This window comes from Dendrobates tinctorius, unplaced genomic scaffold (assembly GCF_039654945.1).
Source record: "Dendrobates tinctorius isolate UK_male_01 unplaced genomic scaffold, ASM3965494v1 ptg000103l, whole genome shotgun sequence".
Taxonomy (NCBI): domain Eukaryota; kingdom Metazoa; phylum Chordata; class Amphibia; order Anura; family Dendrobatidae; genus Dendrobates; species Dendrobates tinctorius.
Genome location: NW_027361771.1, coordinates 2,586,230 through 2,603,038, shown reverse-complemented (window position 1 = coordinate 2,603,038; position 16,809 = coordinate 2,586,230). Strand labels below are relative to the sequence as shown.

The window sequence follows — 16,809 nt, the reverse complement described above, 5'->3', positions numbered from 1 at the left end:
ACAATATAAAAACATGTGGCTACAAAAGGGGGATCTGTCAGCAGGATTTCACTCTTCAAAATATGCATATGTGCATGTACGTAGCCCATTCAAAGACAAGTCCGGCAATGCCTTCATATGGCCAGTCCATTCCTCTGTTACTGAGAAAGCTGACAGATTCCTTTTAACCCTTTCCTGACCTGGCAATATTCCCTATTTGCACTTTTGTTTCTACCTCCCCTTTTCGTTGTTTAGTTTTCCGTAGATATAGCTATATGAGTGCTTGTTTCTTGCGGGACGAGTTGTAGTTTCCAATGCGTCATCCATTTTACCTTGTACTGGAGAATGGAAAAAAAAAAAATCACAAATCTGCAATTTTTTTTTTCAGGGGAGATTTTGTTTTTACGCTGCTCGTTATGTGGTAAAAATCAGCTGTCACTATGAGTCTCCAGGTTGTAAAAGGGTGACATCAACCAAACATGCTTTTTTTAAGTGGTAAAAAAAAAAATCTGAAATTTGTTGTGGCAGCCAAATAAACGTAATTCTGGTGTTTCAATATTTTTCTCTTTATGACGTTTACTGATTGTGTTAATTCATTTAATATTTTGATAGATCAGATTTTTACCGACGTGGAGAAACCACTTGTTTGTTTGATTATTACTTTTTTTATTTTGAAAAAGGGAAGTTATTAGTATTTTTATAGTTTATTTTTTTAATGTTTAAAAAAATATATATATTTTTTAATTTTCTCTGTATTTGCTAGATCTTTTAGGTGACTTGAACCATTTGATCAGCCACAAAAATCATGGTCTGTTTTTCAGTAGACCCCCGGCGATCATGGTAACCAATTGGCACCCTGTGATCACATCATGGGGGGTGATGGGCACTTAGAATGGTGCATCCCTCGGGCATCAATTGCTCCAATCACAGCTGTTAGAGACAGATGATGGCTAAATAACGCAGCCATCATCTGCCAGAAAAGATGCAGGCTCAGCTCCAGAGCCTGCATCAAAGATAGGGAGCTGACATTGGAAGTACGAGTAAGGGGTTAAAGGTTACAAACACATGGTGGAAAACAGGCATAATTCGTATTTGAAAAAGATATTGCCAATTATAGATCCTCAAATCAAACAATAGAATAGTGCATGCAGCTGACACTAGAGGGAGTTTATGACATTCCTGCATACATTGTCCTCAATAATAGCACAGCATACGGAGCCCCTAACCTCCATATGTTGGCCACAGTAATAGCAAAGCATGCAGCGCTCCTAACCTCCATACGTTGGGCTCAGTAATAGCAAAGCATGCAGAGCTCCTAAGCTCCATACGTTGGGCTCAGTAATAGCACAGCATGCAGAGCACCTAACCTCCATACGTTGGGCTCAGTAATAGCAAAGCATGCAGAGCTCCTAAGCTCCATACGTTGGGCTCAGTAATAGCACAGCATGCAGAGCACCTAACCTCCATACGTTGGGTTCAGTAATAGCACAGCATGCAGAGCACCTAACCTCCATACGTTGGGCTCAGTAATAGCAAAGCATGCAGAGCTCCTAAGCTCCATACGTTGGGCTCAGTAATAGCACAGCATGCAGAGCACCTAACCTCCATACGTTGGGTTCAGTAATAGCAAAGCATGCAGAGCTCCTAACCTCCATACGTTGGGCTCAGTAATAGCACAGCATGCAGAGCTCCTAACCTCCATACGTTGGGCTCAGTAATAACACAGCATGCAGAGCACCTAACTTCCATACGTTGGGCTCAGTAATAGCAAAGCATGCAGAGCTCCTAACCGCCATACGTTGGGCTCAGTAATAGCAAAGCATGCAGAGCTCCTAACCTCCATACGTTGGGCTCAGCAATCGCAAAGCATGCAGAGCTCCTAACCGCCATACGTTGGGCTCAGTAATAGCACAGCATGCAGAGATCCTAACCTCCATACGTTGGGCTCAGTAATAACACAGCATGCAGAGCACCTAACCTCCATACGTTGGGCTCAGTAATAGCAAAGCATGCAGAGCTCCTAACCGCCATACGTTGGGCTCAGTAATAGCAAAGCATGCAGAGCTCCTAACCTCCATACGTTGGGCTCAGCAATCGCAAAGCATGCAGAGCTCCTAACCGCCATACGTTGGGCTCAGTAATAGCAAAGCATGCAGAGCTCCTAACCTCCATACGTTGGGCTCAGTAATAGCACAGCATGCAGAGCCCCCAACCTCCATACATTGGGCTTAGTAATAGCAAAGCATGCAGAGCACCTAACCTCCATACGTTGGGCTCAGTAATAGCACAGCATGCAGAGCCCCCAACCTCCATACGTTGGGCTTAGTAATAGCAAAGCATGCAGAGCACCTAACCTCCATATGTTGGGCTCAGTAATAGCAAAGCTTGCAGAGCTCCTAACCTCCATACATTGGGCTCAGTAATAGCAAAGAATGTAGAGCTCCTAACCGCCATACGTTGGGCTCAGTAATAGCAAAGCATGCAGAGCTCCTAACCTGTTGTGAGCTCATTTTCTCGTTCACCTTTGATGTCCGATGAATTCCCTCTGCTGGTGAAAAGAGGTGGTGAAACGGATTTGGATGGGAGAAACCTGTCACCTGAACAGGTGGATTGCGATTGGACATCCGGAATCTCTGAGTGGATATATGGCAGCCGACGCCCTGTAGGGTTGCTGGTGATTTCTCTGCTCTGAGCTCTGGCCTCCAGTTCAGTTCCTGTCTTCTAAAGCTAAGTTTTGCTCTGTTATTGTTCTATGAGATTTTGTCTGATTTGCTTAGTTTTATGTTTTGCCAGCCCAGGCTGGGGTTCTGCTGAATTTCCATTTTTGTCCCTGATCGGTTAAATCACTTGTGCTCTGTCTTCAGAATATATCGGAGTGCTGATATAGGGATTTTGAAGTCTAGTGACTTCAGGGCCATTTTTCCTATCAGACGTGTTGGGACATTTTTGGTAGGGTTTTTGCGGATTGCAGCCAGCATCTTTTCTGTCCTTTCCTATCTAGTTAATTGGGCCCCATCGTTTGCTCTGCCTGTCTTTCTGTCTGTGTTTGTGTTTTCATCTGTTTTCACCGACAATACATGTTTGGGGCCGTCTATTGCTTTGGGGTCTGCTCTGGGGCAGTTTAGATTTCCCCTTTCTTTCTTTAGGCTTATTTAGTTCTCCGGCTGTGAAGAGGCGTCTAGGACCACCGTAGGAACGCTCCACGGCTACTGTTAGTTCTTGTGAATAGGATCAAGGGTCTGCAATCCGCTAGCTACCAACCGCTCCGGTTTTCTGGACTTAGCTTGCATTTTTGTTTTTTCCTCCTCCGGTGACTCATTCATAACACTAACCTCCATACGTTGGGCTCAGTAATAGCACAGCATGCAGACAGCTTCTTCCACAACTGGATTACACCCTATATATGTTCTTCATTCCCTTTACTTATCTAATGTAAATTAGTAATGTATGTAATGTATATTATGTACACAGAAACCAAGTTTGACAATTAATCTACAAGACGTACAGAGTATGCGCACCATGCGTCCACTGGATAGCAACACACTTCCGGGAGTGGAGGTGCACTATGGCACAGCTGCTAAACCTCACACATTGTGGATAGAACTCCAGGAGGTGAGTAGATGAACAGCCTTGGAAAATAATTATCATGTAACATAAATTGAGTATGAAAGGAAATGAAAATACCCTACATCCCAGAAATTAATATATTCTGTAAAAAGTGTACAGCCTGTCTACAAGTGAATCAGACACCAGGTTTCTGCCACCTTATCTGAGAGCAGCATAATGTAGAGTCAGAGACATTTGTTCCAGAGATGTGATCTCCTGCTGTTTAAACAGTGATTTTTATCACTAGACCTCCGCCATATTCATGAGCTCCGACACAAAATGGAGGAAAAGTGATTTTCACATTTTGTACTGCTGTGGTTCTGCACACTATTTCCACAGATAACCTTTAAACACCGATGGGCACCAAGACAGATATCTTTGATAAAGGCCAAAAGGGCCGAAACTTTGGCATATACGGTAATTTGTCTCCCATTGGTCAGTCTATTAAAAACAAAATTTGAAAATCACTTTCCCTCCATTTTGTGGGGAAGGTTTTTTTCAGATGTGATTTATACTATTTTCTTTCTGAGCACTTAATTTTGGCAGTGTGGGCCCTTTTTGCTCTATACATATTCATGAGCTCTGTATAACCCCACTCCCACCACTAATTGACAACTTTCTGTGTTCACAGTGCATGGGTAGAAAGCTGCCAGTAAGTGGTGTGAGTGGGGTTATACAGAGTTTAGGATTCATAAAACTGGTATATCTCCAGTCTTTGATTAGCATGCAAACCTTAAGGCTGTGTGCCCACGTAGCGATTTTTAAGCGTTTTTGCCGCGATTTTTGGCGCGAAAACACTGCGAAAATGTTTAAAAATCGTGTACAGAACGCCCCCCATGCATTCCTATGGCATTCCGCACATGCTGTGCTAATGCTGCGCTATTTTCCGCGGTGGAATCGCATCGCGGAAAAAATCGCAGCATGCTCATTCTTTTGTGCGGAATCGCAAAGAATTGCCGCGATTCCGCACCCATAGGAATGCATGAGAATCGCTTACTTCCTGCATGTGGCTATGCCCACCATGCGGGAAGTTAAGCGTCTTATGTGCGGTTGGTACCCACGGTGTGGAGGAGAGGAGACTGTCCTCCAGGCCCTGGGTTCCATACCCCTGTAAAAAAAAGAATAAAAAATAAAAAATTGGGGTATATTTATCTTCCGGTGTCCCGCGCTGCATTCCTGGCCTAAGCGTTCCCAGTAATGCCTTGCGGCAAGGCCCTGTAATGACGTGGTCTCGCGAGATCGCTATAGCAACGCGAGACTACGTCATCACAGGTCTCGCAAGGCATTACTGGGAACGCTGTGGCCCGGGAATGCAGCGCGGGACGCCGGAAGGTAAATATACCGATTTTTTTTATTTTTTTTAGCATTTTAACATCCTATCTTTTACTATTGAGGCCGCATAGGCGGCCTCAATAGTAAAAACCTGGTCACACTTGTCAAACACTATGTTTGACGAGTGTGACCAACCTGTCAATCACTTTCCAAGAGATGCTTCAAATCGCTTGGAAAGTGCTTGAATATGGCATGAGAAAAACGCGGTAAAATCGCGATGAAATCACTCGGGAAAAAAACGCGCAATTTCTGGGAAGGAGTCCGGTTTTTAGTGAGCGTTTTAAAACGCTACGTGGGCACATAGCCTAAAGGGTCTTCCATGCTCAAAAGCATTGCAAAACCTGTAAAAAATAAAGAATCTTCACAATTTCTTGTATTTAAAATTTTGCTCTATTCCTGTGCTGTCACTTGTGGCAATGTTGGAAGGAAAAGACAATTCACGGTTTTGCGCTGTGCTAACCGAAATGAAGATTCTTGATCCAATAATATAAAAAAGCGTTTTGTTTTGTTTTTAACTCCACAATGCGTTTCCATGTTGGACTGGCGTCTTTCTCAAGTGTAAAAACCTACTGTCACAATTGGTTTTTACACTTGAGAAAGGCACCAGTCTGGCGTGGAAACTAGTTGTGGAATAAATATTGCTTTGTTATATATTGGATCAAGGATCTTCATTTCAGTTAGCGCAGCCCAAAACCGTGAATTGTCTTTCCCTTCAAGCAGCCTGGTTGAGGTCATCCACCAGCCAGGGGTCAGTAGCAATCGTTATTGAACTTTCACAGGAGTTGTGCCTACACAACACACTCAGGTGAGCAGATTACATGAATCTAATATATCAATTTTTAAAGGTATCACACTATGGTTCGTTATCTTCATGTAGTAATGTCACCTCCAGATCCTTTCTTGCTGCTAGTCCATTCAAAGCACAGACTAAAGATATTTTTGGTCTGTGCTTGGAACAGATTAGCCAGCAGCTATGCTCTGAGCTCTGAATGGTGATGTCATGGAGGCACAGCCTCTGATTATTAGCAAGTTTTGAGTAACTGAGGATGTGCACAAGAAGGGAGTGAAGACATGGAGAGCACATTGCAGACTCCGCATAGAACAAGAAATCTTATCAGTTTGTGACGTTGGTCAGAAAGGATGGTGCTGGGCATTCCAGAATGTTAGAAGACATTATGATACATTAATACATTGTGTGACGCAATGCTCTCCTTGAGTACACTCAGCCTGTGCATTGCCAGTGTCAGAACATTAAGATTACTTGACCACAGGAGAATTTCCAGATAGCACATACTGGGTGAATTGGGAGGAATAATAGGAAGGAGAAACCGTGTGCATCCATTTATCCATCTTGAGACTATTTAGGAGTCTCAAGATAATCCCTTGTATGTGGAGTTGGTGGTCATTGAGGGTGGGTCTGTGAACTGTGGAACAGACACAGTTCTGCTCCTTGAGAAATGTAGTCTACTGGCACAGAGGGAAAGCCGGCAGAAAGTTCAGGATGTAAACAACAAAAAACTTCACAAGGATGGCTCTAAGGGGCGCTTCAAAATTAAGGTAACAGAGGGATTTGGAGACTCTCTTTTTGTACCTAGAACACCACTTTAACTGGGGGAAATCTGCCAGCATTAAAGATTCTAACCTTTCGATTTTTCTTTCCTCTGCAGGCTAAAGAGCTGTACCATACACTGGCCTTAATCATAGAGACCCATGACACCGCTGCTCACTGAGCACAAAGCCTTTTAATATACAAACCTAAGTTATTTTCTGGCTAATTATTTACCTGATCTGAATGACTGCCTGTAAAGATTACACTAACATAAATGTGCATAAATCTGGGAATGCCCTTGGTGTGCTTCTGTTCGCAGTGGGTCACTGGGCTAGGATCAGTAATGCTACCCTTCAAATTTTACTCTTCAAATCTGACCAAAGGCAATTGCACTGTAATCACCAGATCTATAGCTTTCTGCACAATTTATTTAAAAAAACTTTGATGGCTATAGACAAATAATTCTTATTGCTAATTATATTATCTAATGTTCAGATGTAACGTTTTCCAATTATAAAGCTACAGACCTAAAGACTAGTAATTTACCCCACCAAGAATGAATGGCTGGTGAGGACGACCAGTGCCCAACATATATTTGTGCCGAAAATGGAAGAATCTGCTGTTTGTTTGCAGATAAAAGCCCATCAGAAGAACACTGGTGGAGTGTTTTTTCCCTTGCAGTAATCGCTTTTACTTTTATTACAAATTGAATACATTTTTAATATGTTTCATTAGTAAAAATCCCATTGCTAAATTGCGGTAAATGGTGAATAAAAACGATGCAGTTTTATCCGCAACTTAACTACTACACATGAATAAATCCTAAGGAAAGAAATGGTTTGGCCATTGTAAATGGTCAGCATCCTATATAAATAAATGATAGTCCAGGATCCAATCTGAGGCGCTTACTGAAAAGAATTCTGTAAAGTTGTTAAAGTAAAACATTTCTAATGTCATACACAGCCTGGCGTGCAGCTACCCCCTATTAGATACCGTCAGAATAAAAACAAAATCAACATTGCTGACATTTTGGTTTTATTTATGTGTTTTTTTGCAGCAAAGACTAATGCTGGTATCAATGTATGTTTCTGCAAAGCTCTTCAAAGATATTCTGTAAATTATTAAAGCAATGAAACCGTAGAATTGACTATGGAGCATCATTATAAAAGCCTGAGGAGTATATGATAATAGCAAGCAAAATATATTTCTTAAGATGTTCAGTAGCAATGAGAAGAACAGACACACATTATATTTGCAAGATTTTTCATACAGTGTGGCCTGTATGATCCTATGGATAAATGCAACATAGCAGAGATTCCTATACTTTCACTGAATTTCTAGTGCTATAGGGATAGAAGATCCAAGTTCGAAAACAATTGAATTCAACTGGATAGAAGCTGAGCGGCGTTCCTTGACAATGGCAACTAAACAGTGCACTAAACCGCCCTGTTCCACTCCCTAGTGTGCACCCAAATGCTAGAAAAGCCAATAACAGCTGATCAGCGGAGCAGCCAGTTGTTGAGTTCCCACACATTAAAACACTAAGTGCTCTGAACGCGATAAAACACAAGTCTCTGCTCAGACGTTGTTTCTTTGCCCAGCACCAGACTCTTTAAGCTCACTGTATGATTTCCTTGCCTGACGTTTCACAAGCAAAGAAGCTGGTGCTAGGGGGGAAGACAGGGGCTTGGGAAGTTCTGTCACACCCAGAGCACTTAACACTTAATTTACATGTGAATTATAACTGATTTCTTGCAAGTGCAGCAACAGACAGAAGATATAAAAGTGTAGATGGATTTAGTAGCTTTCAAAAACCTGCATGCCCATAATGGGTCATGATGGGTGTGGTGTGGGAGATTGATTTTAATGACAAATTCCCTTAAATATACATTATTTAAAAATGTTTTAGTACAGATCATAGGTTTCTATAGCCTTTAAAAATTGTACGTAAAATGTATTTTTATATCCATTAGTTATGCAAATTGTCTCTTTAGAGGAGCAGCAACCCCCGACCCCCACCCGAAATACCATGTATGCAAATCGAGATTCTGGTTTCACTTTTATCCTAAGTCATATGGCGAGACTCATTAAAGGGTCAATATTCACTTTTAGGATTGCTACTTACAGTAGGCGGCACTAGAGTTAAAGTCTTCTTCCTCTCAGAAAATGCAATTTACAGGTTATATCCATTAATGCAACTTTTTTAACGACCTTTACAGCCTGCTCTTATATTCAAACTTTTCTCTTGTGGGTTTGTTCTTACCTTTTATTCCTATTGGATGCAACTGAGTACATTGAGTGCTGCTGTCCTCACAAGCTGTCATGTATTATTATTTTATTATTATTTATTTATATAGCACCATTGATTCCATGGTGCTGTACATGAGAAGGGGATACATACAAAGTACAGATATCAAAGTAAAACAATGACAGACTGATACAGAGGGGAGAAGACCCTGCCCATTCGGGCTTACATGCTACAGGATGGTGGGGAAGGAGACAGTAGGTTGATGGGTTGCAGCAGTTCCCGTGTTGGTTGAGGTGATATCTCCGGTAGTGGTGAGAGAGAAGGAGGTCATTGCAGGCTGTAGGCTTTCTTGAAGAGGTTGGTTTTCAGGTTCCATCTGAAGGCTCCAAATGTGGTTGATAGTCGGACATGTTGGGGCAAAGAATTCCAGAGGATGGGGGCAATTCGGGAGAAGTCTTGGAGGCGGTTGGGTGAGCAGCAAAGAAGTGTGGAGGAGAGGTTTTGGGAGGACCGGAGATTACCAGAGGGAAGGTATCGGGAGATTAGTTCAGAGACAAATGGAGGACACAGGTTATAGATGGCCTTGTAGGTCAGTATTAGTAACTTGAACTGGATACGCTGAGGAAATGGGAGCCAGTGAAGAGATTTGCAGAGGGGAGAAGCGGAGGAGTAGCGAGGAGAGAGATGAATTAGTCGAGCAGCAGAGTTAAGGAGGGACTGGAGAGGTGCGAGGGTGTTAGCAAGGAGACCACAGAAAAGGATGTTGCAGTAGTCGAGGCGGGAGATGATGAGGGCATGCACAAGCATTTTAGTAGATTGAGAGTTGAGGACGGATTCTGGAAATATTTTTGAGCTGAAGGCGACAGGAGGTAGAAAGCGCTTGGATGTGCGGTTTGAAGGACAGGGCAGAGTCAAAGGTTACTCCGAGGCAGCGGACTTTCGGTACTGAGGAAAGCATGATGTCATTAATTGTGATAGGTTAGGTAAGGAAGATCTGTGAGATGGAGGAAAGATGATGAGTTCAGATTTGTCCACAATGAGCTTGAGGAAGTGAGAGCAGAAGGAGGATATGGCTGATAAACACTCTGGGATTCTGGACAGCAGAGAGGTGACGTCTGGGCCAGAGAGGTAGATCTGAGTGTCATCAGCATAAAGGTGGTACTGGAATCCGTGGGACTTTGAGTTGACCCAGACCAAGCGTATAGATTAAGAGTAAGGGTCCTAAAACAGAGCCTTGGGGGGCTCCGATAGAGAGAGGGTGGGATTAGGAGGTAGTGTGGGAGTGGGAGACGCTGACTGGAAAGGTATGAGGAGATCCAGGATAGGGCGAGGTCTTTGATGCCAAAGGAGGAGAGGATCTGTAGTAGGAGGCAGTGGTCAACTGTGTTGAATGCAGAGGACAGGTCTAGAAGCAGGAGTATAGAGTATTGTCCGTTTGACTTGGCTGTAAGTAGGTCATTAGTAATTTTGGTCAGGGCTGTCTCAGTGGAGTGATGGGGGCGCAAACCAGATTGTAGATTGTCAAAGAGCAAGTTAGATGATAGGTGGGAGGAAAGTTCAGCGTGGACGTGCTGCTTCAGGAGTTTGGAAGCGAATGGGAGCAGCGATATTGGGCGATAGCTGGACATAGCAGTTGGGTCGAGGGTTGGCTTTTTAAGGATAGGCGTGATTGTGGCATGTTTGAAAGCAGAAGGGAAGGTACCGGACGTTAGTGATAGGTTGAAGAGGTGGGTTAGGGATGGGATAAGTGTGGTGGTGAGGAGGTGGGATGGGATTGAGTGCACAGGTTGTGAGGTGCGATTTGGAGAAGAGACAATTAAGCTCCCCTTCAGTGATGTTGAAGAGGGAGGTTATGGGGTTTGGGCATTGGTCTGGTATACAAAGGGGTTGTGGTGGTTGAATGATGAAGACTTGCCTGTATCAGCAAAGCATTATTCCTGGATAATATCCCCTTTAGGTGCATCCCTTCTAATTCATAGCACAAACTTTCTTTCCCACCTTTTGATAAAGCTCTAAAAAATGTAAAAAAAATTAACATGCACCAGAACGTGTAAAAAAACAAACAAACAAAAAACAACTTGCTGTGCACGTGTTCTATCTTTTGTCAATTCCAAAGAAGTGACTGGTCCACTCTTCTGGTGGATTCTGTTTGAAAAATGCCACTGAGTTATACAAGAAATGAAATTTAAAAAAAAAAAAGACACCTGAAACAAAAACGATGTGAGTAATCTGGCTTCTAATAGACCCTTAAAGCGTAACTAAACTTTCTGCATGTTTGTTCATCTTTAACAGCCACTTTAATTGCCTGCAGGTCGGTGGGGTCTGGGTCCGGAGACCACCCACCTATAACTCAACAGACACCTGAGAAATGTTCAGGACATTGGAGAACACAGCTTCTGCCGGAGCAACTATACAATAGAAAGCACAGGCTTCCATCTGCAGGCAATTAACCCCTTTGAGACTGAACCATTTTTCGTTTTTGCGTTTGTTTTTTTGCTCCCCTCCTTCCCAGCGCCATAACTTTTTTATTTTTCTTTCAATACGGCAATGTGAGGGCTTCATTTTTGCGGGAAAAGTTGTACTTTTGAACCACACCATTGTTTTACCAAATCTTGTACTACAAAACGGGAAAAATATTCCAACTGCGGTGAAATTGCAAAAAAAAGTGCAGCTCCACAATAGTTTTTTGTATTTTTTTATACCATGTTTACCAAATGCTAAAACTGACCTACCATTATGATTCTCCAGGTCTTTACAATTTCATCTGTGAAAAATGAGGATGAATGAACTCATGGAGATCAACATCCAACATTGCGGAGACACCATTACGTTTCTCAACACTGTGATTCTAGAGCAATGCCCCCATCCCTTATGGGAAATATGTAAAAACATGCAAAACACAAGCCGCGGAGACACCATCACATGTTTCTCAACGCAAGCAATGACTAGCCAGGTCTTTCCCTGGGAAGGAACAACCACGGGAAGGGCAGTCTCCAATGAAGGAAGCCACCTATGCCAAAACATGGTATCCATCCAAAGACAGCTGTTTCGGGGTATTGCCCCTCATCAGTGTGGAGTAGGAAACTGGCCAGTAGGAGCAATGCCTAGTAGAAGACTGTGAAAAATGAGGATGAATGAACTCATGGAGATCAACATCCAACACTGCGGAGACACCATCATATGCTTCTCAACGCAGTGATTCTAGAGCAATGCCCCCATCCCTTATGGGAAATATGTAAAAACATGCAAAACACAAGCCGCGGAGATACCATCACTTTTCTCAACGCAAGCAATGACTAGCCGAAACAGCTGTCTGTGGATGGATACCATGTTTTGGCATAGGTGGTTTCCTTCATTGGAGACTGCCCTTACCGTGGTTGTTCCTTCCCGGGGAAAGACCAGGCTAGTCATTGCTTGCGTTGAGAAACATGTGATGGTGTCTCCGCGGCTTGTGTTTTGCATGTTTTTACATATTTCCCATAAGGGATGGGGGCATTGCTCTGGAATCACTGCGTTGAGAAACATGTGATGGTGTCTCCGCAGTGTTGGATGTTGATCTCCATGAGTTCATTCATCCACATTTTTCACAGTCTTCTACTAGGCATTGCTCCTACTGGCCAGTTTCCTACTCCACACTGATGAGGGGCAATACCCCGAAACAGCTGTCTGTGGATGGATACCATGTTTTGGCATAGGTGGTTTCCTTTTTTTACAATTTAATAGACACAAAACATGTCTAGGTTCTTTTTTTATTTACCATATATACTCGTGTATAAGCCGACCCCCCCCCCAATTTTGCCACAAAAAAACGGGAAAACTTATTGACTCATGTATAAGCCGAGGGTGGCGCTGCACAAGGGTTAATGGTGGTCCAAAAAGATGCTCCATAGATAAATACCCCCATAAAATGCTGCACAAGGGTTAATGGTGGTCCAAGAAGATTCTCCAAGGATAAATACCCCCCATATATTGCTGCACAAGGGTTAATGGTGGCCCAAGTAGATGCTCCATACATAAATACGCCCCATATATTGCTGCACAAGGGGTAATGGAGGCCCAAATAGATGCTCCATACATAAATACCTCCCATAATATGCTGCACAAGGGTTAATGGTGACCCAAATAGAAGCGCCATACATAAAATACTCCCCATATGCTGCTGCTATAAAAAAAATGAAGAAAAAAAAAAAAAGACATACTCACCTCTCCGTCGCTGGGGGCCAGGCGCCGGTGTCGCCGCTGGCTCAGGCCCCCTGCACTGGCTATATTTACCGGTCCGCTCAATGTCACAGCCAGAGGACCCAGGAGACAGCGATGGAACGGGGACTGGTAAATATTGCTCTGCTCCCAGTCCTCCCCCATCATACTCACCCCCTTCCTGGCTCACGGTCTCTTCAGCCCGATTCCCGCATGATATAGGCGTCCCAGCTGTTCCTGCATTCAGCGGTCAAGTGGTACCGCTCATTAAATATGCGCATATTCATGAGTTTAATGAGCGGTACCACGTAAACGCTGAATGCAGAAACAGCTGGGATGCCGAGACCATGGGTGAAGCAGGGGCTGGAGACCATGCCAGGAGGGGGTGAGTATGGTCTCTGACACCCCCGCTCCCCCTCACCCGCCGACCCCCGTATATGACTCGCGTATAAGCTGAGGGGGACTTTCAGCCCAAAAAAATTGCTTATTTTTTGCGAGCTGAGCTGACGTTTTTAATGATTCTATTTTGGTGTAGACACAATCTTTTGATCACCTGTTATTGCATTTTATTGCAATGTTGTGGTGACCAAAAAAACGTAATTCTGGCGTTTTGAATTGTTTTCTCTTTACGCAGTTTACTGATCAGGTTAATTCTTTTTATATTGATAGATCAGGCGATTCTGAACGCAGCGATATCAAATATGTGTACGTTTCCTTTTTTGTTATTTTATTTTGAATGGGGCTGAAGGGGGGTGATTTAAACTTTTATTTTTTTTAAAAAAAATTTAACTATTTTTAAAAACTTTTTTTTACTTTTGGTATGTTTCAATCGTCTCCATGGGAGACTAGAATCTGCCATAACTCGATCAGCCCGCATGTAGCAGAATTGCAGGAGATCGGTGGTCGGTGCTCATAGCACTCCGGCATTGACAACCATAGAGGTCTCCAGGAGACCTCTGGTTGTCATGCTAACCAATCGGTGACCCACGATCACGTGACGGGGGTCACCAATGGGCAGCTTTCCAGCGCAATTGCTGGAATCGCATGTTAAATGCCGCTGTTGACAGCGGCATTTAATGGGTTAATAGCCGTGGGTGGATCGTGATTCCACCCACAGCTGTTCCGGGCACGTGTCAGCTGTTCAAAACAGCTGACATGTGCTGGGAGAGATGTGGGCTCACTGCCGGAGCCCACATCAAATGGGGCGCAAATGGGTTAAAATGTCTGCTAAATATAACAAAACATGCAGAAAGTTTAGGCACTATTGATTGTCTAAATTGCTATACGTTATCATCCATACAAAATATAGGTGACGAATCTTAAATTCAAATTATATACACTCAAATTCGTCAGGGGATATTTGATTAATATTGAATTAATTCAATGTGAATCGAATGAGCCCCAATTATCATAAAAAAGCCATTTATTATGCTCTGAAGTCTCCCAACCCATCAGCATCATGAATGGATGGGCCAGGAAGGGGGTGTAAGAAAGCAGGAGGTAAGATCCTGGATCACAGGTATGTGTTACTGAGATGGTTTTTATGTTGACTGGATTTTGGGTCCAGGATTTAGAAGCAAGGAAAAAAGCATGGGTAGGAAAGGTTGTTCCATACTCCTGTCCAGGTCTTACAGGCCTCATAACAGGCAGCTGGGAATAGCTCAGCAGAGTGCATTGTGTTGAATCTGGAGAAAAAACGTTCATGGTGGATAGTCTATGCTAGAAACTGAGAAGTGTCTGAAATACCAAGTTGGTGAGACTGTTTGATTTACTTTGCCTTATGTAGAGAAAGTACTGTTTTCTAAGGCTAGGTTCACATTAGCGCTTGAGTCCGCAGCATGGTGCTGCAGACCTCTTTCCGTAAGCTCCGCCTACTTCCGCATGCGTCCTGCGTTTCAATCTTTAACATTGGGTGCACAGGGACATGAGCACGAGATCTCCATTTGAGCCGCCCCTGGCAGCCATTTCCCGAAGTCCACAGCATAGGAAACCATGGAACTGCGGAGGCTCTGGCCTTTCAAAAAATGTTGGCAGAGACCCCGCAGCACTGGAGACACCCGCAGCGTCGCGCCGCACATCCGAACACCCACTCAGCCCAGCCTGTGGCAACGCTCCACTCTTGACTCCATCAGTTTCCTATTTTTCTCAAAATTTGGGGTGCGTCATAATCCGTTGGGGCTAAAATACCTTATTTTGCAGATTGTAAATTTATTAGCATTTTGCAGTGAGAAATAAGTATTCGATCCCTCTGGCAAACAAGACTTAATACTTGGTGGTAAAACCCTTGGTTGGCAAGCACAGCAGTCAGACTTTTTTTTATAGTTAATGATGAGGTTTGCGCACATGTCAGGAGGAATTTTGGTACACTCGAGTCTCTTTGCAGATCATCTCTAAATCATTAAGATTTTGAGGCAGTCGCTTGGCAACTCGGAGCTTCAACTCCTTCCATAAGTTTTCTATGGGATTAAAATCTGGAGACTGGCTAGGCCACTTCATGACCTTAATGTGCTTCTTTTTGAGCCACTCCTTTGTTGCCTTGGCTGTATGTTTTCGGTCACTGTCTTGCTGGAATAACCAGCCATGACCTATTTTTAATGTCCTGGCGGAGGGAAGGAGGTTGTCACTCAGGATTTTACGGTACATGGCTCCATCCATTCTCCCATTGATGCGGTGAAGTCGTGTGCTCTTAGCAGAGAAACAACCCCAAAACATAATGTTTCTACCTCCATGCTTGAAAGTAGGGACGGTGTTCTTTGGGTCATAGGCAGCATTTCTCTTCCTCCAAACACGGCGAGTTGAGTTAATTCCAAATACCTCAATTTTTGTCTGATGTGACCACAGCACCTACTCCCAATCACTCACAGAATCATCCAGGTGTTCATTGGCAAACATCAGGTGGGCCTGCACATGTGCCTTCTTGAGCAGGGGAACCCTGCGGGCACTGCAGGATTTTAAACCTTTACGGCGTAATGTGTTACCAATGTTTTTCTTAGTGACTGTGGTCCCAGCTGTCTTCAGTTCATTAGCAAGTTCCCCTTTGTGTAGTTTTAGGCTGATCTCTTAACGTCCTCATGATCAAGGATACCTCACAATGTGAGATTTTGCATGGTGCCCCAGATCGATGTCGATTGACAGTCATTTTGTACCATTCCAGCTTTGTGCAGGTCTATGATCTTGTCCCTGACATTCTTGTAAAGCTCTATGGTCTCGCCAATGTTGTAGAGGTTAAAGTCTGGCTGATTAATTGAGCCTGTGGACAGGAGTCTTTTATAAAGGGGACTATGTAAGACAGTTGTCTTTAATCCAGGTAAGGAGTTGATTAGGAGCATCTAACTGGTCTGTAGGAGCCAGAACTCAATGGTTGGTAGGGGATCAAGTACTTATTTCTCACTGCAAAATGCAAGCAAATTTCTATAAATTTATACAATGTGATTTTCTGGATTTTATTTTTAATATTCTATCTCTCAAATGTTAATATTAACCTACCCTTAAAATTATAGACTGTTCATGTGTTTGTCAGTGGGCAAACATACAAAATCAGCAAGGGATAAAATACTTATTTCCCCCACTATATTACCTCAAAGTGACAGGGGTCAGAATTGTAAAAACTGGCATGGTCATTAACATGCAAACCACCTTCAGGGGTAAAGGCGTTAAGTAGAATCTCTTCAATTTCTGGTATATTATTCTGATTAAATGTTTTCACTATGTATTGAGCCTCACTCGCTACCTACTGATTTCTAACATTCACTACATGAAATTCTGAAGAAATAAAGTACTATTCTGTTCCGGCGAACGCTTGTCACATGACCACCAACTTCACAGTGCAAAGAAAGGAAATAATTAAGTCAAATTGGGCGATCTGAGATTGCATGCAGGAAATGAACACCTGCGGTCG

The 16,809-nt window shown here is 43.3% G+C and overlaps 1 protein-coding gene across 1 annotated transcript in view; it reads left to right on the top strand.

Annotated features, from left to right (window-relative positions):
* The window catches only part of MYO15B (myosin XVB), a 139,950-nt gene extending 132,341 nt beyond the window's left edge, over positions 1 to 7,609 (top strand). The window contains exons 42-43 of the mRNA XM_073587950.1: positions 3,451 to 3,591; positions 6,585 to 7,609. Coding sequence (XP_073444051.1) covers positions 3,451 to 3,591; positions 6,585 to 6,647 — 204 coding nt within the window. The 3' untranslated portion in view covers positions 6,648 to 7,609. The remainder of the gene's footprint in view (positions 1 to 3,450; positions 3,592 to 6,584) is intronic.
* Positions 7,610 to 16,809: the final 9,200 nt, after the last annotated feature.